Here is a 26,662-nt window from a genome sequence, read left to right on the forward strand (position 1 = left end):
CAATGGAAGTCAGTGGGGTTTAGAGTTGTTTGATTATCAACGTTCTTCGAAATATCTTCTTTTGTGTTCTGCAGAAGAAAGAAAGTCATAAACATCTTGGTAACTGCATAGCAACACCTTGTCGATGGAAATAAATGTGCTGAAACATGGAAGTCTACACAACGCAGTTTATTTAAATGTTGGACCCAACAAACCCACATCAAATGAGTTCTGCATCGTTCTCAAAGACGTCTATTGAAGTTCGCGCTCTGTTGGGTTTTCCCCTAATCCTCCACAAAACCTGGAGTTTCAGCTGACGCAGGAAAACAAACACGGCGCATGAAAACTCCGTTCATTCTGAGGCACCCAGAGCTCTTTCTGGGGACGAGGTGAGTTTGCGTTCCTTCTATTCAAGAGGAACAAAGAGGACTAAACCAGGACGAGGCGTCAAACAAGTGCTTCGAGTTTAATACCACCACTAAAAATCCAAAAGACCACAATGGTGGCGACATGAGAGCTTCAATAGTCACTGGATTTCAAGTGCCACGGGTGGCGGCCCAGACGGTGTGTGTGTGTGTTATTGTGACTTCAAGACCCCTAATATTCTTCAACCAACTGATTCACACTTATTGAGTCACAGAGTTCAGACTACGTGTGTGGCAAAACCAAAACTGACATCACCGTGTGTGTGTGTGTGTGTGTGTGTGTGTCAAATTCACAATTTTCTAAAGTGTTTAGGAGAAATAAGTGAGAGCGTAATAGTTGAAACACATGAAGAGTCTGGAGGTGTAAATAAATGTAGATTGTAGAGGTGAAATAATATGGATTTGTGATGAGAAATGTTTGAGTTCATATTGAGATCTTCAATAATATTTGTCGACATCTCTTCTGAAACTCTGATAACAGAGACATTTGTGATTTTTCTGGCCCTGCGTTCCAATCCACATACTATCCGTCCTAATAGTATTCGAAAGTAGAATTAGTATGTCCCAAATCGTAGTATGTTGAAAATAGTATTCCAAAGATTCCCGGATGGTCGACTACTTCCGGTAGAAATTGGAAGTGCAGAACGATGCACACTCTAACGGCTGATATTACCCACAACTCACCACGAGGAGGCGGAGTTTAGTGGCGCTCCACTGCGTTAATAATTATATAACTGATGCGTCACTTAATGAACAAATGTAAGTATACACTAAACATTACATACCATATGATGAATGAATTTATACCTTAAAGAGTACATTCCTCAATATTTTTAAGGGCTTATTTTGGTTTATGGAGTGTCCGACAACAAGTTTATGTACATACATGATGTAAAAATACTATTATTTCGTAATAATAAGCAGTTTTTATTACCTTACTTCTTGACTGACTCTCAAATGATTCGTTCCGCGATTCATCCGTGTAATCTCCGCCTTTCCGCCAGCGTAGTCTGATCTGATTGGTCAGATAGTGTAGTCTGCTGTGATTGGTCAGATGGTCTAGTCTGCTGTGATTGGTCAAATGGTCTAGTCTGCTGTGATTGGTCAAACGCGTTCAGCATGTGTCGCAATTGGACCGCCTATCATTACTGCTGTATTACGGTTTGCAGGTGGTTGGATATTAACAGTGTATAGAGAGAGATGGCGTCGATTTTACCTTACCAGTTCGAGCCCGAGTCTGACGAATCATTCTTTAATCCTTATACAGATGCCAGTAAGAAAAAGGACTGTTTTAGACACTTCTCTTGTAACAGTTAGTTATCACGGCATACAGTGTACGGTGTTCGTATCTTCAGATGTTATTATAACTATAGTACACCACGCAGTTCTTGAAATAAAGACTTTGCGAGTTAATATGGTTGAACACTTACATTAGCGCAACGAGTTTATAGCTAACGTTAGGTAAACAAACAGTAACAACCCCAAAAATAACGGTAACGTTAGCTAAACACAGACATGAGATAACGTCACACAAATTTAATTTTAAGTAAAGACAAAAATAAAGAGTCACACTTACAGGTTGTGATTCGGTGGAGCTTACAGGTCCAAATAAAGTTGGTATTGCAACATCTTTTAAGGAAAGACGTTTAATGTATCCTGCAGTAAAGGCGCCAAGATTGATGAAGCAATCTTCGGTAAAATGACGCGCGCAAAGTAAAACGTTCGGTTTATACTCCTTTGGTGTCGTTTGAAAAATAAATAGTAACCATATTTTCCTCAGAAGTTCTTCCTTTGGTAGTGAAAATAAGACTGACTTAGTTTCACTACATAGAACACAGCTTCTCTTAGACATGATGCACACGTCACGTCACGAACGAGCTAGTACAGTGTTTGGGGAGGAGAGAGTTAAGTTTTCGCAGTCAGTAGGCGGGGATTTTTCTAGTGACGTAGGTACATTGTGGTTAAAGATTCGGACAGGTCATGGCTTGTTCGCGTGATTCAGAGTCGATTACCTTTTTTATAAGCTAATAACTTTGTTATTCGTTCACCTTCGGATTTACAACTTGGCAGATTGCTTACATTCAAACACGGCAAAATTAAACACTTCATGAAATGTATTTTTTAGGATCTCGAGGAATGTACTCTTTAATGGAAAGAAGAGCTGTATTTAGATGCGTGTGGCAGTTATTGGCCACAATGTTGTCTAGGCAACAACGGCCACTTCCGCTTCCTGTTAGTATGTCCCAGTGCGTGCAATCTCTTTTGCCGTGCACTCAAAAGTTTATTCCAACACAAAAACAGTAGGTGTAGTATAAGTAGGCGAATCGGAACGCAGGGTTCCTTTTAGGAGAAATATCTGAGACACAGATGAGATTTAAGAACAAGTTTCTATTTGCTCTCCATTTCCTGTCAATGATGTCTAGGAGAAATCATTTAGACATTAAAGAGATCTCATCTGTGGTTTTCCGTCTTCTTCCGGGTTCTGCAGATGTCACAAAGGCCATGTGATCAAGGAGAGTTTCTGGTGTTTTCACAGATCTGTGGTTTGATTTCTCGGTGATCTCACACAGGCCAGAGGGAACAGCAGCAGCGGAGTATTTGGCGAGAACTCAGAGAGCGTTCATGAGTCACGATTCGTGTGGTTTTGAGAATGACTCGGGCCAGCTGTAACCTGCACCTGCAGATCCTGAAAAAACAACCAGCGGTTCGCTCAGACGCAATTTCTAATGTCTCAATGGCTTCTTATGGACATCTGCAAAAGAGATCTCATTGTAAACATTTCTCAACGAATAATCGAAGAAATGTCATTCGCATTACAGCGACAACACCGTCTCATTTATACCGATTTTCTGAGCTGTGAAAAAGAAACCTCTGTGAGTTTTCTGTTCAATCTACATTAAAGTTCATTGCGGATACTTCTCTTCTTCAATCATGTTTTACAGTCTCCGACACAAAAGCAGGTCGACCCCCATTCAGGGTTTCTTATTGCTGCCACCTCCATACAAACAAGCGCTTTTGTGTGCGATTCAAGAGCCGACGGGCGGCCATACGCTTTCTGACCCGCTTTACACAGAGAGAGAACCTCCGCAATTACAGCTTTAATTCACACATCCAGCACTTTACTCCAGAGAGAAGAGAATGAGAGGTAGAGATGTGAAAAGATCAGGTTCCTGTACGATTGCTTTCTCATTACCACTCAATTCAGCATTTCAATGACCTGCACTGGAAACTTCATTCACCATCGGCTCGATTCACAGCGGCTTGTTTTAGAAGCCTTTTATAAGCAAAATGAATCGCTGGACATTTACATGTCTTTAAAAACGATATAAACATTCCCACCGGTCGAACAACCAAACATATTCGTCCTGATACACAACACGCTACACAAGACACAAAACACCTCGCCGTTCAACAAACAAACAAATGTTTTACATCAATCAAAAGTCAATATGGGATCTACAAAATATCATGAGCTGTCAACATAGGGAACATGTTTAGCTGTCTACTAAGACGCCTTAAAGGGCTAGTTCACCCAAAAATAACACTTCTGTCATCATTTACTCGCCCTCGGGTTGTTTCAAACCCGTATACATTTATTTGTTCTGTTAAACACAAAGAAAGATATTCATAAGAATGTTAGCAATTTTCAGTTCTGTGACATCATCCACTACCATAGTAGGAAAAAAATATTATATTTTGCTGTTCTGTTGAACACAGAGTGAGATATTTTGAAGAATTTAGGAACACAAAGAGATCTGGGGCGCCTTTGACTACCGTTTAATTTCTCCTACTATGGCAGTCAATGATGTCACAGAATTGAAAATGGCTAACATTCTTCCAAATATCTTTCTCTGTGTTCATCAGAACAAAGTAATTTATACAGGTATGAAATGACATGAGGGTGAACAAATGGTGACAGAATTTTCATTTTTGGGTGAAGTATCACTTAAAAACAGAGCAAAGAATTTTTTTGAAGATCTGCTTTAATGCCAAACCCCTAAAAACAAAAGAAGAGTTATTTGATAGATTATAACAAAACACAAGTGACTTATATTGAACTAATTTATTGTTCCAAGTTGTTTTGATTTTAACTGTATTGTGGTCGTTATGGATTTTATTGTTTCATATTCGCTTTTGGGCTAAAAAGGTGCGTTAGAAATAAAATGTTTTATTATTAACATTATCTGACGGATTTGTTTACTCAAACATCTTAAAAACCACAGCTACTACACCAGTGGTTCTCAAACTTTTTCATTGTAAAGCTCCCCTTGTGTGGGTCGAATTGCTTTGCGGACTCCCCAAATAAACATCTTAAACTTAGAATTTTAATTAAACCCAAGACAAATTCAATAATACAATGCTGTAACATCAACTATTTTGGTTGGTGCTATTATTTTTCTGATGTTTGATTGCACAAAATTTTTGACACATTTCTATATTTCATAAAATGCCACAAAAACTGTTCCCCCCGGACCCATCTTAGGGCCCCCCCCAGGGGGACACGGCCCCCAGTTTGAGAACCACTGTACTACACTATAACTAATCTGATGCAGTGTTCAGTCCTGTTCCAAACATACAAACAATTTCTTAAGCCAGACACCAAACCTGTGCAAGTGTGAGCACATGACATCTCAGATGAGTGTGCGGTAATGAGATGTTTAATGGGATAAAGCAGATAGACTCACCACACCCCACCAAAGAGCATCGGCATAGCTGGAAAAATCTGTTTTCCCCTCTTCATCCACGGCGTCTTTCTCCGCCAGATACACAAAATATGAGGAGAAGATCAGGCCCAAGAATCCGATGTACAGCGTGGTGATCAGCTCCTTAACCGTGGAAAGAAAGAGAGACGGATTGTGTTATTTTTTATTTACTTTTTGTATACCTTTTTTGTGATTTTGTTGAAGCCCTAATATATTATGCAGCACTTGTGACGTACTTCTGGCTGTTTTGAGTGGTTTATAAAGAAGGAAAATTGCTTTAAATCTTTCATTGTAGAGGAAAGAAATGAACACTATTTATTTTCATCATTACTAGTCATACGCTATGTGCTTTATACTGACATTTACTCTCATTTTAAGGAGAGGATGTGAGCATCTCAAGCGCTGTATGCCACAGACCGCTTTCCAAACACCTTAAAAGGCAAACTCTGACTTCAGACACACGAGCCACCCAACCAATCACGTCTGATCCACTTAAAACTTCACAGGCCGTCCGGATGGATTTAACATGCCTTAGATCACTCAAACAGGAGCTTTCTGCTCAGATGATGTTGATTTACGAGGCCATATTTGGAGTGATATTCTCAAAGCTGATTACGACACATCAGCCATGAGATGAATTCACTGACTTTTACTGGACTGTACAGAATTATGCTATTACGCTCACTGCAACTATAACACGACCAAATCTGACGGGGGAACCGCGAGTACCTGCCGATGAATAAAGACCACGGATCCCAGAAGTCTCCACGTTCCACCCTGACGGTCTACATGAAGCATTCGCAAGATCTGCAGGAAACGGATTCCTCTGCAACCAATCACACAAGAGCTTTAAACCACAGCACGCTCATGCATGTGATGCAGTGAGAGAATGCGGTAAACATTAATGTTGTCGGTTCAGCTGATGACATTTCTGACCTGATCGCTGATGTGGCGAAGACCTGCCCGTTAGATCCAACGCTTAAAACCACAACGGACGCCACCACCACTATCAGATCTGTGACAAGAGAGTTTCAAATCAGACATACAAGCTTTCCAAAAATTCAACAGTTGCAGTTTTGGGTGAATATCTGAAAAATCTTTCGACAATTTGAAAATCGACTCGTTGTTTGATCAGCTGGCCCAAATTTTGCACAGTTGGACAAAAAATGATGACATACACAATTAATCTTTGGAAACAGGTGTGGTGTAAGTCATCGGGTACCTATGATGGAGATGGGCTTCCTGATGAAACGCAGACGTCCTTTAACACCCACATATTTACTCCGACAGCCGGCCGACCACAGCCGGACCACATACTCTGACCCGAAAAACAAAACCAGCACGATCTCCTGAAGAAGCAAAAGACACAAGTGTGTAAAGAGCAAATGTGATGAGAAGAGTTGATATTGAGATCTTCAATAATTTTGACATTTGATTGCAGACGTGACAAATCAGAGCTCAGTTTGACACATTGTTGACATTTCTGACTCTTTTTCTCAAGAGAAATATGTATAATAGACACAAATGAGACGTAAACAAAACTTTACCATTTGCTCTCCATGAAGTCTCAAATAAGAGAAATAATTGAGATTTTATTTTCTAATGTGACAGCTGAAGCCGTCCCACAAAAACTGATAAAACACTCAAATTGAATGTGCACACAAGAACTCAAATCTTCACGAGACCCACCCTGAAGCGTTCATAAGCTGAACTGAGATCAAACATCGCCATCAAGTGGACACATGAGTAACTGCTATATATATATATATATATATTTAAACATGATTTTTGCAATAGTTTTGTAATACACCGACTCACCATCCAAAAGAGAGATCCGCTGGCAAAATCAGCATACTGCTCGATGGTGGACAGGACGCTGAATATCAGGCACACAAGGACCATGAGGAACCTGAAGACATCACGCAAATTATGCAAAACTGAATTATTTCACGTTTCCTGTGGAAATCACTTCGGGTTGATTATCAGACACTGAGCTAAAGATCTCAATAAATTCACTTTGCATTTGTTTTTCCATCTGCAGGTGTTTGATTCTGTCCAACCTAGCAAACAGTCCGCGGTTTTGTGGGCCAAACACACACCACAAGCATACACTTCACAGATGACAAGAAAACACACATTTTTAAATATGCATTAAACCAAGTAAGCCAGTATTAGGACATACTATAACATATTATTTTATGAACTTACAAAAAAAAGGTTTAGAAGAGGCGGAAAGTCTGGGTTAGTTAGTGTTCATTTAGTTTGATGCAAACACAAGCTATGACCTTAAATTTGTATTGTTATACTTTAAAGTACATAAATTTGTTCCTGAATATTATACAAACGACAAGAAACATCAAATATCAACATCCAACAAATCACAATCAAGTATTCCAGAGAGGCGTGGTGAGATGACACAGTTTCTTTAAAGTTTTGACCATAACAACAGCTGATACACGCACACGCGCAAACACAAACACACACAGCGGCCAGATGGGCAAGACAGATTACACATAAATACACATGACTACAAACACACTAAACAAACAAACCACTTTCTTCATGAAGACAGACACACACACGTCTTCATACAGTACACACCCTCCTTTAGACTCAAAAAGACAAACACACAATGTGACTCACACACTGCTGTAAGAGATGTGTGTGTGCGTGTGTGTGTGTGTGTGTGTGTGTGTGTGTGTGTGTGTGAGTGTGTGTGTGTGTGTGTGTGTGTGTTTGTTTTGCTATATTACTGAGGACCAAAATGTGACAAAACACCTTTTAAGTAAGGACCTTTTGGTAAAGTGAGGACAATATCATGGTCCTCACTTTATTTTGCTCAATATCGCCCAAAGGGGGGATGGGCATTGTGCTATGCAAATTTCCCAGATGTCCTTATTTCAATATGAAACCATGACGAAGCTGTGTTTTCATTATGCTCCTGAGCTCCCCCTAAGGAAAAATGCCGTGTACCGCAGTCAATTTTTCTATTGGCTGGTACAGCTCCGTGTTTTTGATTGGCCCAGTGATAGTGATTGGTAGGCCTGTTAAGAAACTGATGAAACTGATCTTATTTGTTATTTATACTATACAAATATCAAAGTTAAATAAAGATTACATAAACTACGACGTAGCGAATCAGTGTGGATTTTGTGTGCTTTTTGGCACCAGCATTTACCTCGTTATGACGGTATCGAAACCTAGCTCACTTACCACGGAACGTGACAAGTAACGTAAAGTTAACGTTAGCGAGATGTCGGATCGATTAATACGCAGACTAGCTCGTCTCCGGGAGCACCACAGAGCATGTGAAGCAAGACACCGCGGAGTACAGGACGAAGTAAGTTATGTTTTACAACATTAACTGTCGATTTTTTAACATTTGCATCCATGTTATTTAATGATTAAAATAAGTATTCACGTTTTTATATGTATCGATAAATGGGGGGAGGGTCAGAGAGCTTTAACCTCTTATATAAGCGTTCCTATTTTGGAGCATTTTATTAATGGCAAAAAGTTGAGAAGATACACTGTAACAAACATTCAATACATCTTCCAAAAATATGTTTGTATAGATTAGTTTTATATGACTGATTTTAACGTGGAATAGTGTAGAAGCTGACGGCCAGAACAGTCCCCCTCCCCCCGCTTTGCCTCGTGGGGGAGGGGTGCGGTTGCGGCTCATTTTTTACTCAAGACTCCAGGACGCATCAAGCGGCTCCGTCTATGTTCCTTTGTAGAATTATTTTATAACCCAGTATAGTAAGCTTACAGTAAAGTAAAAGTACTTACAAATTATTTGCAAACTATTGATAGTTGATATATATTGCAGTATTTATATTGTTAATGTATGAATAGTCTGAACACAAATAGTGAACCATCTGTAAAATATTATTATTGTTTAATTATGCTTAGTTTTTGTTTAATGTATGGTTTAATAACTTGTAGAACATATACGTAATGTAACATTACAGTATTAAATCAGTAGTTAAGGAGTTGTTGTTAATGGCTATTAGGGATAATTATCTTCCTCTAATCTAGGTGTTGTTGTTTTTGAAATGACATCTATTAGACAAGAATGCAAATGTGTCCCTGCCTGTGAAAACCAGGCTAAAGTCTAATATAAAATATAATTCTGAGATAACAAGCAATAAAGTTTGATTCCAACCATTTACCAGATCTTTAACATGGCTTTACTCAGTATTAACAATAAATATTTGATGTAGTAAATCACCAGAGAATGACTTAAGCTGGGTTTTTAAAGGCAGAGTCACATATCTTCTGTTTAATTTTCTTTGTGTTAGCTGGTTTACTGTTTCCTGTGAGTTAACTTAAAAAATGATTGATTACAGATAAAAATGTCATATCAAGACGAACAGAAACTGCATGAGGACGACCAAGACGAACAGAAACTGCATGAGGACAACGAACTGAAGAGGGATACGGACATCCCTAATTTTGCCCAGGAAGTTGTTATAGAGGTAAGTCATAGTTAATGACGTTTTTGTTTATAATGTACAGTTTAAACAAGTAATTGTATGTCTTTTCTTTTACAAATTATTATACATACATTCACAAACAGCTAAATATAATTTCACCCAAAAATGACCATTTTGTCTTGTACTCACTCATGTAGTTTTAAATTTGTATGACTGTCTTCTGTGGAACACAAATAATATTTTGAGATTTTTTTCTGCTCATACAATGCAAGTTGATTCTTCAACATGTCATCTTTTGTGTTCTGTAGATGAGAGGATTGATACAGATTTCAGTGTTTCTGCTAGATTTTTGTGAAACTGTGGAGCTGGGATGACATCACACACTAATTAACATATTAGTTGCAACTTCGTTTCGATTCTACTCTCTGATCATAACATACAGCTTATTGCCCAAAAAGCCGTTGTCATTTACATATTTTCTTTTTCTGCTGTTAGTTCTGTTTTATAACCAAGACCCATCGTCTGATAAAATCAGCACACACACCTTAAAGAGCTGAGATTTTGGCTATATTCTATCACACAGCGCATACACAGCCTCTGTCTTTGTAACTATGTGCTTCTTTACAGACAAACTGTGTTTGTGCTTATATGTGACCCTGGATCACAAAACCAGTCTTAAGTAGCACGGGAACATTTTTAGTAAAAGACAAAAATACATTGTGTGGGTCAAAATTATCGATTTTTCTTTTATGCCAAAAATCATTAGGATATTAAGTAAAGATCATGTTCCATGAAGATATTTTGTCACCCGACAAACAGTGATCGAGAGCCTCGGACGCAGTAAGTTAGTGAATGGACGGAGGAATTCCCCCTAACGTTACCCCCAGAATGCCATCACAGCATGGACATGCAATCACAAACAGACGGAGAGGGGGACATAGATGTAGACTTTAATAATAAATCTCTTTTAATTTACATTTTGTTCTTTAATTCACCCACGGTGTTTGTTTGGCAATCTTGTTTAAAGTACACGATTTATGACCCGGTATCGGAGAAAAAACCAAAAGATACACCATTGCACAGACTATCTACAATGATAGAAAGCGGTTCATTTTAAAAGAGGACATATTACGAGATCATGTAAATTACATTTCATGCGGTGTGTGATGTTGCTGTGTGGGAATGTCAGCAGTCTGACGAGATGCAAAGCCGAAAGTGAATGAATAACCAAGTTATCGGCTTGAGAAAAAGGGAGTCAACTCTGAATCACGCGAACGAGTCGTCCCTAGTCCGATTCGTAAACCGCTGCAGATGTACGTCACTGCATATAGTCCCCGCCTACGTTTTGCTAGGATCGCCCGCCAAAACTACACTCCTCTCCCCCAAACACTGGAGCTCGTGAGCCTCATTCGCAGTAGACCAATCACAGCAGACTAGACCATCTGACCAATCACAGCAGAGTAGGAGGGGATTAGACGAAAAACTTTCATTTCTGAAAATGTTTTTTTTATAAAAATTGTTATTGTTTTGTTTATGTTTATTTTTTCATTTACTAATGTCGTTCAGAAGCTCTTAAAACACACATATGTTTCTCAGGAACTGAAATCTGAAACAAACAAATAAAGGCTTCTCTTGCATCTTCAACAAAACGTTTTTAAATCAAACTACATATGAACACATAAAGAAGAGTCGTGAATGAGGCGTTCAGTGTTCACTGATAAACAGTCTGACGTCACAGGAATGTGTGTGAACTTGAACAATCACATACTGTATGGTTATTATTCATAAACCTCACGCTCACTGCAGCTCAAACACATAAAAGAGACTTCAGATCAGACAGAACACAAATGTACCTCTCCATGTCAGCGCTCTTCTGGTCTTCACGTCCATCACCTCTCGTGACTTCTTCATTCTCCTTTTGACCTGGAGTGGGAGGAGCTTCATCCTGGGCGACCTTCACCTCCTCGTGTTTCTTCTGTTGCTCTGCTTTCTCTCTCTTTGGAGGTCGTCCTCTCCTGGCGGGGGGCTTGGGCGTGACAGGCGGGGTCTTGACAGCGCGGGCGGCAGGCGTCGGGCCTTTTTTACTCGCTGTCGCTGAAGTCTTTTTGGAGGTGTTTGTGAGAGGAGGCGGAGCCAGCGCCAGAGAGAATGATACTGCTCCGGGTTTAGGCGTCGAGGAAAGGGATTCGTGCTCGCGGGAAAACAGCGAGGGTCCGGAAGAGGACGAGGGTTGAGCGGGAGATGAGAACGGTGAGGGCGTCTGGAGGTGAGACAGCTCCATGGCAGCTCGCACATCCGGCTGCTGGTCGTGATGTTTCTCCAGATGACGCGCCAGCGAGCGGAAGTGACGACCGCAGTACGGACAGTGCTGACGGCGGGAGAGCGAGCCGCTCGAGCCGTGCCCGATGTTAATGTTTATGTTATTGTTTATGTTTGTCGTGGGTGTGGTCAAAGACTGCTGGAAGGGAGAAGATGAAGAAGGGGCGGGGCAAGTGAAGGACAGGGGGCGGGGCTGGGTCCTGGGTGCTGCCTTTTTCTTCACAGTGGCGGAGTTAAGTTCTTCGCTGCCCGCACTATCATTTATTGGATAGTTTATTTTTCTCTTCTATTTGCTTCTACTTCCGTGTCATTCAATTGTTTCACTTTTACCCGTGTCTATTATCTGTTTCTATTGTGCATAGTAATAGTGTTAAGATTTGAAAAAATCATATGACACTCTGCAGTGTTAATAATAAATTAATATAATAATGAGAGGTTTTTACGGCATGTAGCGATGAGGTTAATTGCATTCAAAGATGTCATCAGTTTTCGCTTCTTTGCTGAAGGAGATAACGTATTTATGAAACGAGCTTCTTTAGAGCATTTTGTCCGTTTAGGGCTACTGTAGAAACAACATGACGAATGTAAGGGGACCCGCGGTGTATGTAGATAGAAATCGCTCATTCTAAGATATTAAAAACATAACGTTTCGTTATGTAATACACCTCTTAAGACATAGTTATGTATATTATATTGCATTTCTGTCAATAAATCCTCCAAAAAATCACAAGGCACCTTTGAATTTGACTCTCACAAGCCTTACCTGTATACAATTCAATTCAATTTTATTTATATAGCGCTTTTCACAGTGTGCATTGCGTTGTAAGAAAAACACAAAAAGGTAAAACAGAGAACAGATCATGGTGTTTATATAACAAGCAAGATCATTCTAGTAAATAATATCTAATAAATGCAGTCTCCCGGTGGTTTATTTAGCATATTATGCATTAAGTGAATGCTTTGCTGAAAAGATGTGTCTTTAATCTAGATTTAAATTGGGAGAGTGTGTCTGACCCTCGAATAGTATCGGGAAGGCTATTCCAGAGTTTAGGTGCTACGTATGAGAAAGCTCTACCCCCTTTGGTGGATTTAGTTATTCTAGGTGTTATCAAAAGTCCAGAGTTTTGAGATCTTAGAGAGCGTGATGGGTTGTAGTGTGGTAGAAGCTCTGTTATGTAGGTAGGTGCTAAACCGTTTAAGGCTTTATAAGTAATTAAATAACTTTAAAGTCAATACGATACTTAATGGGTAACCAGTGAAGGGATGATAACATTGGGGTTATGTGATCGTATGTTCTGGACCTGGTTAGAACTCTGGCAGCTGCATTCTGAACTAACTGTAGTTTGTTTATTGATGCTGCAGGACAACCACTAAGCAGTGCATTACAGTAGTCAAGTCTTGAGGTCACAAATGCATGAATAAGCTTCTCTGCCTCAGCAACACATAGAATATTTTGTAATTTGGCAACATTTCTAAGGTGGAAGAAGGCTGTTTGTGTCACATTTGAGATGTGATTTTTAAATGACAGGTTGCTGTCTAATATAACGCCTAGGTCTTTAACTGCATTTGTTGGAGTAACAGACAGCCTTCAATTTGCAGGTTATAATCCGAAATATTCTTTTTATGTGTCTCTGGTCCGATAAGTAATATTTCTGTTTTATTAGAATTTAAAGGCAATTAAAAACTCACGCAGGGAATCCTTCTTTACACAGCCATGAAAAGATTCATGAAGAACTTAACAACATACAACCGCTGAATGAAGAGAAAGAGAGATGAACATTAATCAGGCACAATATATTTGTCTATTAATTTTCCCATTTGCCTACTTTCGGCAGGTTACGTCTCAAAGATCGACCAGTCGATCGCGATCGACGGGTTGGCGACCACTGGTCTACAGTATCGAACGCAGCACTAAGGTCAAGCAGGACTAGGAGTGAGATGTTACCTTTATCTGATGCTATAAGCAGGTCGTTTGTAATTTTAACGAGCGCAGTTTCAGTACTATGATGCGGTCTAAAGCCTGACTGAACTTTTTCGTGTATGTCATTATTTTGTAAGAAAGAGCACAACTGAGTGGACACTACTTTTCTAGTATTTTAGACAGGTAAAGGAGATTTGAAATCGGTCTATAGTTTCCTAGTTCATTGGGGTCTAAGTTTGGTTTCTTGATAAGAGGCTTAATGACGGCCAGTTTAAAGGCTCCTGGGACATGGCCTAGATTAATTGACGAGTTGATAAATGTATCAATCATTAGAGTGCTACAGCAGAATGATGACGCCAGACGCTGTTCACAAGACCAGCCACTGGTCTAGAAGCACTTCCTGTTGCAGTTATTCTCTACCGAAAAACATTTGACAAAAACAGAACTGAAGTCCAAATTCGAAACCATTCATATTTAAACCTTATTTATAGCATTGTTTCCCATTCATACAGGCCCGCCACAGTCTAATTTGTTCCGCCATAGTTTGAAAACAATCCAAAAGTCTTTATACCATTTTCATAATAACAATCTTTAACGTTGTTTTGCGCCATTGTTACTGGATCTGCAAAGCATGCATCTTTCAGACCCCCGTGTTGCGTGCAGGCATACACACACACACACACACACACGCACACACACACACACACACACACACACACACACAGGCGCAGGACAGTTGCCGTATCCAGGCTGTGGGCCAAGTTGGCATTACGTTATTTTAAATACATTCACAGCAAAAGGAACCGGTTTCCTTTCGCGGCGAGGCACTGATGTATTTATAAATATAGTCTTTCTGCAATACATATGAAGAGAAATGAAAAGTTCAGTCAGTGGAGGAAGAGTTTGGCAGCGTGATACGACCGCTTCCCTCACACCATTCCATGTAAGCATAACACTGGGCTGTTTGTGCTTTATCTAATAGAACCAGCCTAAAAAATGTTACTATAATTTTCTTTAAGGCATGTGATTCATCAAATCGTTCTCATTTAGATGTGATATCTATCAATCCGCACAATGTGTTGAAAATTGTACGCAGGCTGAACAGATTCGATCTGCCCACTTTGTAAACGATGTCTAATAAGGGGTGCATATTGACGCGAGTTGTTCTGTTCTTTGGTTGTGTATAAGTTGCCCATCATTATATAGACGTGGTAAAAATTTGCCGAAATGAAACGTGTGGAACAAAAGATGCATTCAATTAGGGCTGTGACGGTTGCCGTAACAACCGCACCACAGCGATGGTAAAGTGCCATGACGGTGGTGAACTGCCACCGGCGGTAGTGCACGTCACTCTGACAAATATAGGTGTAATAAATATGAGAGTTGCGATAACGATTGCTATTTGTAGCCTTTCAGTTGTGGATGGTTTTATTTAAAAGATTTTAAATTAACAGAAATTATTGGCATACGTTTCCGTTGGTGCGTTCGAGCGCAGGCCTGCACGGCAAAACTCAGGTTATTCTGCGGGTTTTGCAATGGATCTTGTTGTGAAATGAACAGATACGTAAAATCAAAACTGGCTATGACCCTCTTGCTTAGTGTCGGAGCGCGCGCAGGTTTTGCCGCGGTTGCGGAGAGACATCTCTTCATTTGCGCTCCTGTGCACATCTTCTGAACGCGCATTTAGTGCAGCTGTACACATTTTAATCTGGACAATGTCAACAAGTAAGTTTCATATCAACGAGTCGGAAAAAGTAACGTTTTTGTGGCAATCTGAATAGGAAAGCCAATGTAGGTTTAAACAGTTTGTTTCAAATGGAATTGTTAAGGACTGTAAGGGTTAATACGCCACTGACTGAAGTTACTGCAACAAGAGCTTTTTTATTTAGTATTTAGCTTTCTTATATCAATTAAGTTTTCATTATTTACTGATGTTTATTTAAATGTTTTATATGCTGTAGTGTGCCGTTTCACTGATGGATTTGCGCGTTAAACATTGACGGATGTTTCATCCTCATTTATTTCAGATATCATATTTCAATTATTTAACAATTTCAAGTATTTAAATAAGGTCTATATTTCTCTTCCACTCATCATGTGGTTGCTACACGCAAATATAATAATATAAATATTATTTATATAAACAATATATATTTCTCAAACACCGCACGGTCGATTTGTCTATTACCACCGCGGTGGTAAAAAACTGCCACCGTCACAGCCCTACGGATCACCTCATTTTCGTCTCCCCTCCTTCAACCATTCATTATCTATCAGTGCCCCGCCCCCAAAGACGTAACGCGGGTAAGAGGCGAAGGACCGAAAGAGCAGACGAGTGAAGCGCTCAATCTTGCAACTTAAATAAATATGCAGAATACAAGAATTTCCCCTGCTAAGGTACAAAACAGCAAAGATAACGATGATGTGTTAGTATTGTATGCATGTGAAGCTAATGCAGGAAACACGTGTTTAAAGGATTCATGAAAATCTGACTTTTTCAATGTTTAAGTGCTATAATTGGGTGTCTGGTGCATCAACCAACTCAGAAAATGTGAAAAATGACAATCCAGTAACTTTGTTTACGTGAGCCTATCTCTGCAAGCCTGTGAGAAAACGAGCCGTTCAGATTTCGCACGCTTTCTGACGTAGGTAGTCGTTCTTATTATAATATTACCGCCCCTTTTTCTGAACGTGTCCACCCATGGCGCTGCCGCCATTTTTGTTTTCGCAAGCGACATATGTGAATTAGTTCTGACACCATGGCAAAAGTAAGCAAAGCAGAGCAAAGCATGCTAAGTGTTGTGTTGTTGAAAGACTTTAGTAGAAAGTAGAAATACGTGTTAAACCTACATGGCTTCGTATTCAGATTGCCAGTTAAAAACTTTCTTTTTCGACTCTGATGTCAAACTACTTGCGAGCGTATAATATTTATACGCAAAATTATATATTGATCAGTTTGGCAGTCGCACCGGTCGATCCATAAGAAAAACTTGTCGCACTGGCAGGAAAATTGTCGCAAAATAACCATTTAGTCGCATCTAGAGCCGTCGTGAACGCCATTGATTTGATGTAAAGTTCGATATGCCTTGATTTTTTGTGAATTGCCCAGCATGCAAAATGATTTTCTTACAGTATTAAGGTTAATACAAACTGTATTTGACTGTTCCTATTTACAACAGTAAATAAATGCCATTAAAAGTTAAAAAGGCATCACTGTTTATTTCTTATTTTAAAGCTTACTGAACTATAATGATACGTACATATAAATATACAATATGGTTGGCCCCTCTGTTTTAATTGCGGCCCCATTTGTGCCCCCCAGTGAAAACATCGCCCCTGGGGCGCATAAACCAGTTTGCACCAACCATTACAAGCATTCGTTGAAGATACTGACTGGACATATAAACTAGTGAGACATTTGGCTCAGACATAAAAGAACAATCATGCTAAAGCATTAAATATGTGAACCCCTCTCATTTAAATACTGTAAAAATACTGTGTAGCATAATATAACTATTGAACTAAATAAAAAAGGTTCTGTATCAGTAATTGTTTTTGAAAATCCTTTTTATGTATATTTATTTGGTTTATATAATATATATATAATCTATATAGCAAAATATGCATACAGTTAGACATGTGCCGATATTCGGTAATGCGATTAACCACGGTAATGGATTCGCGCGATGTTGTTATCGCGGGCACTTTCAAATACCGCGAAAATATATAGATCAGCATTTTGATTTTTAGAACGCGTATTTGTTTATTTTTCATCAACCGGATAAAAGTACACTGCGTGTATGCTGCGTAGGAATGCGCACTCTGATCTAAACAATCCCATTCCCCATGTGGAGATGCCTTGTGTGTGTGTGTGTGTGTGCGTGTGTGTGTGTGTGTGTGTGTGTGTTTGTTTTGAGCGATTTAAAAAAAAAAGTGAACTTGTAAAACTGCGGTGTTAAATGCGATGCGGTTGAAAATTTGGGTGCACCTAACTTTTGTGCTGGTGCACCTAAGAAAAAAAGTTAGGCGCACCATTGCAACCAGTGCAAAAAGTTAGTCTAGAGCCCTGAGTATATAAATGGTTATTCCACAGCAGCAGTGGTCGCGGCAGCCTCATCGCTTGCAGCCCTCATCGTGTGAAGACCAGCAGGGCACTTGAGTATTGTGCTATCGTTATAAACCTTTCCTCTTTTTTAGCCTTTGCACCCCCTTCTCTTCATCAGGTTACATTGGCTCCCAATAGTCGCTCGCATCAAATTCAAAGCTCTGGTATTGGTCTACAAGATGACCACTGGTTTTGCACCCCCATACCTATACTCACTAATTCAGACGTACAGTATGTACCCCCCAGATCCCTGCGCTCTGCTGGCGAACAGCGTCTTGTGGTGCCATCCCTACTTCAGACTTAGTTTAATCAGTGAGATTGAAGACTAGATTCTCTTGTGTCTGTATCTGCAAGGAAAAAAAAAATACTGTCAGATCTACATTTGTGCTTCATGTGGTAACATCTACATTGAGTAATTTAGTTGAAGGGATAATAATTCTTTAAGATCACTTAATACAACCAAAATTCAGTAAACCTTAAATATCAAGGTCTTACTAAGAAACTGCTTTAATGGGACAAACAGCACGAATGTGCACGGTACACATAGGCTAATTCTGTCACCTGACACCACATTTATTTGTGATGAAGCCCATTTTACATCAAGTCTTATTATCTTAATATTATTTCGGGTGCTGGGTGTTTCCATACCTGCCAACACTGCCGTTTTGACTGGGAGTCTCCAGTTTTGTTATTTCTCATTTAAAGGTGGGATGAAGTGGTGTTGTTTATTGTTTTATACTGTTATATGAGGTCTACTTATGACGTTCGCGTGATTTTTACATTAAAAAACATCATAATCAATCAGTAATAGGCTATTTTCTACCCAGGTTTTGAGGCCAGCTCTGGAAACGCTGGGTTTTAATGGGCGTGCTGCATTGAAGACACTTGGAAGTAAACGCCCACCGCTATGATTGGATAGCAGTTTGTGTAGTTGGAGGCTTCTGTGAATTTGGTTGGAGACGTAACGTTAGGTTACACATTAGCACCATTCACAGTTTTCGCACGGCATTAGTATTATCTGAAGACCTCCTGTGATTTATAAATGACCTCCCCACATCAGTATTTCGTTTAATGATATATGACCGTACCTGTCGGCATTTGAGACCAGTGATCCCGAACCGGACAAAAGATCACCGCGACCGCGGGTCTCAAATGTTACGAGAGTTTTCATGATAAATAAACAAACGAGAGACTCCCGGTAACTTATGGATATCACCCAGCACCCGAAATAATACCAAAACACTTCAAACAGCCTCCATTATTCGCAAACGGTGGATAAAACCTTGAAAAAAGATATATGAGCCCACCAAATCACAGAGATGGCGATTAATACAATTAATACAAATGACTAGAGGTCCGAATAGTGCTCAGGGCACATCAAGCAAAGCATAGTGACGCATAGTACAAACATGTTTTACTCACATAAGATTGCTGCGCCATTCCTATCGGATCCAATTGACGGCACAGCACTGCTTTTTCATTTTAAACTCTCCACAAATTCAGTGTTGATCTCTGCCTTGTTCACGAAGGAATCCTCGGAGAAATGAAACGAGCAAACGCTCCATGTTTTTCCCACATGAGCTGGGACTTCTTTAAAAATAAACTTTAACACCGCATTCCTAATATGGGAATCCGAAAGAAGGTTATGCAGCGACTGTATTCTTCCACAATCAGTGATGGCACAATATTTAGCTATCTTTAACAGCATGTTTGTTTATTGCTTGCTCGCTCTATTTGGTTCTGCGTCACTTGTGTCATGCGTGAACCAGTGGGCGGGGCTAGAGAAGTAGTCATTGATATTCTTCTGTGGAGGTGGGGTTCAACCTATAGATAGGTGCATTCCAGAATCTGGCGTTCGCTGGGCCTGGTGTCAATAACAGATGTCATCTCAGTAACAAGGGCGTTGTCAGTTCTGACACTTACAGGATGTTCGTGTGAATGCCATTCCCTCTTATATAACAAAAGCTCGGGTTCAAATTGTGGTTTTAATTCATGCCACCTTTAAACTCCCGTAACGCGAACCGGACAGAAGATCCCTGAACGCGGGTCTCAAATGCTGACAGGCACGGTCATAAATCATTATACACCATACAACTTTATATACTATATGCAAAGCCTTGCCATCATATCCGGGATATAAGTCCGTAAGTTTGAGTAAAATCACAGGCTTCACTTGTCCGTGTTAATTCGCGCCACATGAAATACAGATGTGGGGAGGTCATTTCTAAATCACACAAGGTCCCCAGATAATACTAATCCCGTGCGAATAGGTCTTAAATTACATTTATCATAAAGAACATAACGAGAGAAAGAACAACCGATGAAACTGTACCCCGTCTATATTAACTGTACCCCGTCTATATTAACACAACAAGTGCACTACGGTTTTTGTGTTATCTATTGAAATATTAAAAGTTTGTCTTACCTGTTCAGAAGAAATAAAGCGATGTCTGCATCCGTTTACAATCCTTTCAGATCACGGAGTTCCCGCCACCTTTGAAATGCCTTGCCAATATTAATTCTTGTTTTCGCACAAGTCCGATCACATTCCCTGTTTCTTTGTAAACCGTCTTCAGTTCGTTCTTCTTGTTTTTCACAAATGATGAATCCCCAGATGTCAACACTGCTTGGTGTTTAAAAGTAAAAGTACTAAACGCCGCAATAAAAAATACTAAACATATGAAGTCCTACCCAACAGTTGTGAGTACACGCTAGGGATGTGCACATCGATGCTGCAGTATCGATACATCGATATTCAAAAGCTGCTATTTAGGTATCGATATTTTCTGAAAAGTATCGATTATCTTGTTAATTACATTAATAGTTTCAGCATAACTAAATGTTAGCTCTGCGCATGCCGATCAGTGATGCTATATTATGAAAGTAGCTCTCGCGGCAGTTTGACGTCACGCACGGATCGGTCGCCGGCTGCGCAGCGCGAGCGACGTGGTCACGTGATATTCAGGCACGTACACATACACAACACGCATGCATTGCACACTTCCGCATCAAATAGAGGAGATGTTGACATGTTGCTTTTCTTAAACTCTAATCTACAATTTAAAGATAAGGAATTCTTAATCAGCAATTGAAGTGAAACACAAGTGAAAGTATGCACAGTTTATGTTGTTTGTAATTTTGTTAATTGTATTAAGATTTTTGCTAGTTAATCAATATATAATTTTTTTAAATACTGTATGTAATAGTACAAAAAGAATGTTAAAGCCTAAGAAAAATGGCCTGTTTAAAAATAAAAAGACAGTGAAAAATGCACATTTTTTTGTTCATTTTATTAAGATTTATGTTATTTAATCAATATTTTTGTAAGAAGGTTGTTTAAACAGTTTATTTATTTGTTTAAATTGCTTTTTTAATAAATGTGTTATTAGTAGCCAGTACAAGTATGTAATTTGTTTTTTTAATTGTAATTAGATTTTTATTTTAAAAAAGCATCAGTATCGGTATCGGCATCGGTAACATTTCAAGAAAAAGTATCGGTATCGTATCGAATAAAAAATTTGTGGTATCGCCCATCCCTAGTACACGCTATAAACCGCCTGTCACTCGCAGCATCCACACGCGCTGGCTAGCAGCCGGATCCTCTTCGTTCTGTTCACGAATGTGACGACATGACGCACAGACGAAAGAGACCATATAAGGATCTCCAGGAAAGATGACCCGACAGGGCAAATTACAAACCATTATTACAAGCTTTCCGTGGTGAATCCAGCAAGGGTAGTGACACAGTTTTAAACACCGTTCTTTCATGTACTTGCTCAATAATTGGTTTTAGCTCATTTTTACTCAAAAGAACTTGAGGACTGCCACTTTTTTGTAAAACAATCCTAGGATGGAAACCTGGCTATTGATGAAACCTGTGATTGTAGAGGGAGGTTTCTTGATTCATTTGTAAGGTTTTGATTAGTTTGACATTTGGTTTTGTGTTACAGAAAAGAAAGCTCCTAGGAGGCCATGGAGTAGCGAAGAGAAGAATGCTGTAAAGAGCACGCTACGAAAATGTTTTGCCTTGAGAAAAGTTCCTGGAAAATCAGAATGCCAATCATGTCTTGATGTGAATCCAGTCCTTAGCTCAAGGTCTTGGGTCGATATTAAAAACTTTGTCCATAATACACTTCAGTCTATTAAAAAGAAACTTACTTATTTGAGGAATACTGACTAATGTCCTTTTAGGATATCAGTCTAATATGTACTCAAGTGTACTTTATTTACATGTCCCTTGAGTGAGCACTGCACTATTTTCTTTTGTTGTTTTCTTTTATATTTTCTACAAACTACGCACTTCACTTATATATCCTTTTTTTCAGAGGAAGTGAGCATTTTAAATTTCTTGGATTTTGTTCATAATTTCTCCAATAGGGCATTTCAGTTACATTTACATTTTCATACATTTCAAAGCGAGCACATCATTTCACTTTATAACATCTACTCATTTATCCTTGTTCCTATATGTTATGTTGTGTTGTGTTAAGTTATGTTATGTTGTTCTGTTTTCTGTCAATCGCTTATTTGATATGTTGATCAAATAAATGGGTCGTTTTCCCATGCTGAAGTATTGTTTTTGGGTATTGCTTACATATATCTACACAAAATTCACAATAATTATCATAATTGTTTCTTGAAGAACCATGTGACACTGAAGACTAGAGTAATGATGCTGAAAATTCATCTTTACGTCACAACAATAAATTAGATGGATATAGGCGTACAGACAGAGGTCCTTCATTGATCCCCAGTAGGAAATTGTACAGCTGTACAGAAAAGTTGAGTCTCTCATACTAGGGTAAAGTGTTAATAATAAGTGACAGTAGGCATAAATTACCTCCGTTTTATGTTGCACTGGGGATGGATGTCAAGAGCTGAACTTCTCATTCCAGGAAGCATATCATGACAGTGCAAGCCATAATAGTATTTTCACTTTTTTTTCTTTTTACTATATGCAGCTTTGGTGAGCAGAAGATAGGCATACTTCTTTAAGAACATTGAAAAATTGTTAGTCCTACTAGGCCTACTTATAATGTAATAAACACCAAAAATAATTATTTACATATATAAAATATATTTAAACGTAATTTAATTATACTTGCGTATCCTGTCTAAAAGTTTAGGTATAAAAACTTTTCTGTAATTTTTATTCACAGTTAGTGATTTAGAGAGAAAAGCATCAATCAATGGCTTGGTGCAATTAATGTATCCATGGAAACGTCCATTAAAAAGCTTCTGCAGCATGGCATGGTTGGTTAGTTACAAACAATGTTTGTTTAAATGGTCGGTTTAAATTAACCAAAACAATCAAATCACTTTTATTTTAAAAGCATTAAATATATTTACAGCGTCAATTACATTCAGCATTAATGTTTGATTACATTTTTATACTGATAAAACCTTTGGATAATTCATATTTACTGTATAGTATGATATACGCATTTAAAATGCGTATGCTATCCACCTAGCAACAGCGTGACCTCACAAGCCTGCATATTTTCATTTGTGTTTTCAATTTCATCGTTGAGTGTCTTCCGTATCTAAAGTGATTTAGGTGCTGCTGGTGCCACCTAATGGTGATCTATGGCATTCGCTTGTCGCTATGGCCTTTAGAATACCTGGCCCTCACTAATGTGAAGGTCTGTCAATGTCCTCACTAATATAGCTAAACCAGTATGCGTGTGTGTGTGTGTGTGTGTGTGTGTGTGTGTGTGTGTGTGTGTGTGTGCGTGTGCGTGTTACAGAAGTCAAGACGTTTGGGAGTTACGTCACATCCAGATGTACGGGCACATCTGCTGAACGTCTTCAGTCTGTTGTCATTGACATTCACTGATGATGCCCATCTAGTCTCACGTAGAAGCTTTTGCTGCTTTCTTTGGCCAAGGCCCGTCCAAGAGGCCGTATGACTGACAGGTAAACCAACCAATCACGTTTCGTTTTGTGCCGCATCATGTTTAGAAGTGTGGAAATGTCCCCGCAGTAACAGACCTGTGTACATTAACGGTCCGTGGGACGTCTGAGGCTGAGACTAATGGCCATCAAACCTGCTGCATACACAAAGGGTTAAATCTGACCTTCACAACTTTTACAGCATTCTGAAAGTATAGATTTAGGTTCACTCTTGGGTTTTGTTCTACAATATATGGTTCCAAGTATACAAGGTTCTGCTTTTTAATGTTCCATTCTATATAGTTCTATAGACTCTTTCACGCGCTGGCCCGAAGTTAACTTCCGGTCTGTGTTTGGTTATAACATAACAATTTATTTTAGATTAATTTGTTTTAATATTCATTCATATTAATATTTTATTGTGTAGTAATTGTTTTAAATTAAATTAAAATACTCAACAGTTAATGGTTCTTTGCATCTAGTATCTACAGATTTCAGTTTCTTTGTGCTATAGGTTTCATTCTATAGGGTTCTGCTCTACAGTATATGGTTATAGTCTACAAGCTTTTGCATTTTAATGTTCCATTCTATAGGGTTCTGATACATAAGACTGTGCTATAGGGTTCAGAAACTGTATTTTGTCTTTATGGTACTACCCTATAGGGTTAACAGTGTGTTGACGTAGTTTATACAGTATGGTTTTGCTGTTTATTGCCCTGTTCTATAGGGTTCTGATCTATAGATTTTCCTCTATAAGGTTTTACTCCATGGGTTTAGTTCGTCAGTATATGGTTCTAGTCTATATGGTCTTGCTTTTCAAGTTACATTCTATGACCATTATACAGAAAGTAATGGCTCTTACTCAAGAGCACAGAAGGTAAAACCTGATTAGAAATGCAACGTTTTCAAAGTTCTGTCACTAAACACTCAACGCTTTTCATGCTAGATGACTATGTGCATATACTATATCAGAACATACTGTATCTGGCCTAATGTAAAAACCTCGAACCCTGAAAAGCAGAACATGAGCTCTGGTGTATGAGCTAAATGATCAAATCATCAGTGTATGGAAATAAATCCTCCTTTAATCTATTCAGAAATGACCAGATGTTGTGACATTGACCATCAACAGCAGGATTTTCAGAGGCGCTCACAGACACACGCCACAAATATAACACCACAATCGCCCTCATTTTCTCACATTTGGATCAAGTCCCAGGTCAATAGATAGAAGAGAAATGGGTTTCCATAAGCTGCATATCCCTTAAATCTGTCTGAAGGTTCACCAGCAGCGATCTTTCAGCTGTTTGTGTATTGTAATCAAAAAATAAAGAACTAAAATGGATTTTATCTCTTTAAAAGAAAAATTCTTTGATTACTAATCGCTGTTAAAATGATTCAATTAAATCTCTCATTTATTTCTAATATTCATGTCATCTATTAACTGTAGTCCTGCTTTAAACCAATAGCAAATAAGCTTGTTGGGAATCTTTGTTGTGTTTGACCTTTGATCTCACAACCTTGTATGACCCCTGAGTTGTTTCTCACAGGCATATGTGTCTCGTCAATCTATCGGACCCCAGCAGACACATTCTGAACTCTCACCTTTAGCCAAATTAAAACCCCAATCCAAATCTGATTCCCGGCATCTAAAACAATAACATTTGACATCAAACCCCAACAGTTTTCAATCAACCTCCCGTCGTGTTGAGACGACAGATCGGCACCTAACAGCATCAGTGTGATGTGTTACTAGATCAGGGTCAAACCCGGTCACCTCTAAAGGCCAGAGACCTGATTAAAATAAAACAGCTGGTGCATTATACGGCCTTATCAGACTGACACCAGATCAGACCAATCGCACATCCATTAAAACCTAAGAGACGAATCAGAACTAGGATTGGGCGATATATAAAGAACATCACTGACAATATACATTGACGATATAAAATTATTAAAGTTTATTTGGGAAATTTGGGAAAATGTCAAGATGCGATATTTTAGGTTCACGATCTCATTTGTACGTTTGAGGTTAATCTGCTATCGTGCCGTTAACAGTTAGGACCTTCATTATTGATTTTCTCAAATAATTGTACGTTTCTGTACGATTTTCATCATACAAATGTATACCACTTTGACAAAAGTTATGAATTCCCATGAGATCAGGCTGGAGAAACAGTGTGATGTGTCAAAAAAAACGATTCAAAACAAAGAAATGTAAAAAAAACCATTCAACATGTTATGATCAATTTTGTTTTTAAAGAGAAGAAACACTCCTTCAATGGAGGAATAATGCAGCAATGAGAACGGTAATTTGTCTCTTGCATGTAAGTGTTTGATTTTTGAAAAGCAGATCTGTGAAATCCAGCAGCCCACTTGATTATTTATTGATGACAATCGGTCTCAAAACCTCGAGACGGAAATTAGAGAGCAGACACACAATCCACTCGATGACTGCTCAGGAAACACAACACTGAAGTAACTACAGTACAGACAGCGCACAACATGACAATAATCTGAGATAATGCAAACAAACCAAACCATGAGCCCAAACTCAAGTCATCTATACACAAGAGACTTTACGATCTTCACACCATTGAGCATTTTACATTTGTATTTTCATCATTTGTACTTCAAATATACAGTATGTTCAAAAAGACTTAAATCACCATGACTCCAGCATTCGAACACATTCTTCAAGAAGCTCGGTTAATTATTCTCTTGATGTGAAAACCACAGAACATAACACAGAAATGATACTCTCCATTTTCCTAAAAGCCAAGAGTCGTAAACTAAACTCCACTTAAGCGCCACATTTCTGGCTCTGTCCATCAGGCTCGAGTGGTTCAATGATTTGAGAAAAACCTTCTGGCTGTATT

At 38.9% G+C, this 26,662-nt stretch overlaps 1 protein-coding gene across 1 annotated transcript in view; it reads right to left on the reverse strand.

Moving 5' to 3' along the window:
• The window catches only part of kcnq1.2 (potassium voltage-gated channel, KQT-like subfamily, member 1.2), a 103,238-nt gene that overhangs the window by 71,066 nt on the left and 5,510 nt on the right, over positions 1 to 26,662 (reverse strand). The window contains exons 3-7 of the mRNA XM_057329282.1: positions 6,926 to 7,016; positions 6,330 to 6,456; positions 6,044 to 6,122; positions 5,837 to 5,933; positions 5,090 to 5,230 (exon numbers count right to left, since the gene is read on the reverse strand). Coding sequence (XP_057185265.1) covers positions 5,090 to 5,230; positions 5,837 to 5,933; positions 6,044 to 6,122; positions 6,330 to 6,456; positions 6,926 to 7,016 — 535 coding nt within the window. The remainder of the gene's footprint in view (positions 1 to 5,089; positions 5,231 to 5,836; positions 5,934 to 6,043; positions 6,123 to 6,329; positions 6,457 to 6,925; positions 7,017 to 26,662) is intronic.

This window comes from Triplophysa rosa, linkage group LG3, assembly GCF_024868665.1.
Source record: "Triplophysa rosa linkage group LG3, Trosa_1v2, whole genome shotgun sequence".
In the NCBI taxonomy this organism is placed as follows: domain Eukaryota; kingdom Metazoa; phylum Chordata; class Actinopteri; order Cypriniformes; family Nemacheilidae; genus Triplophysa; species Triplophysa rosa.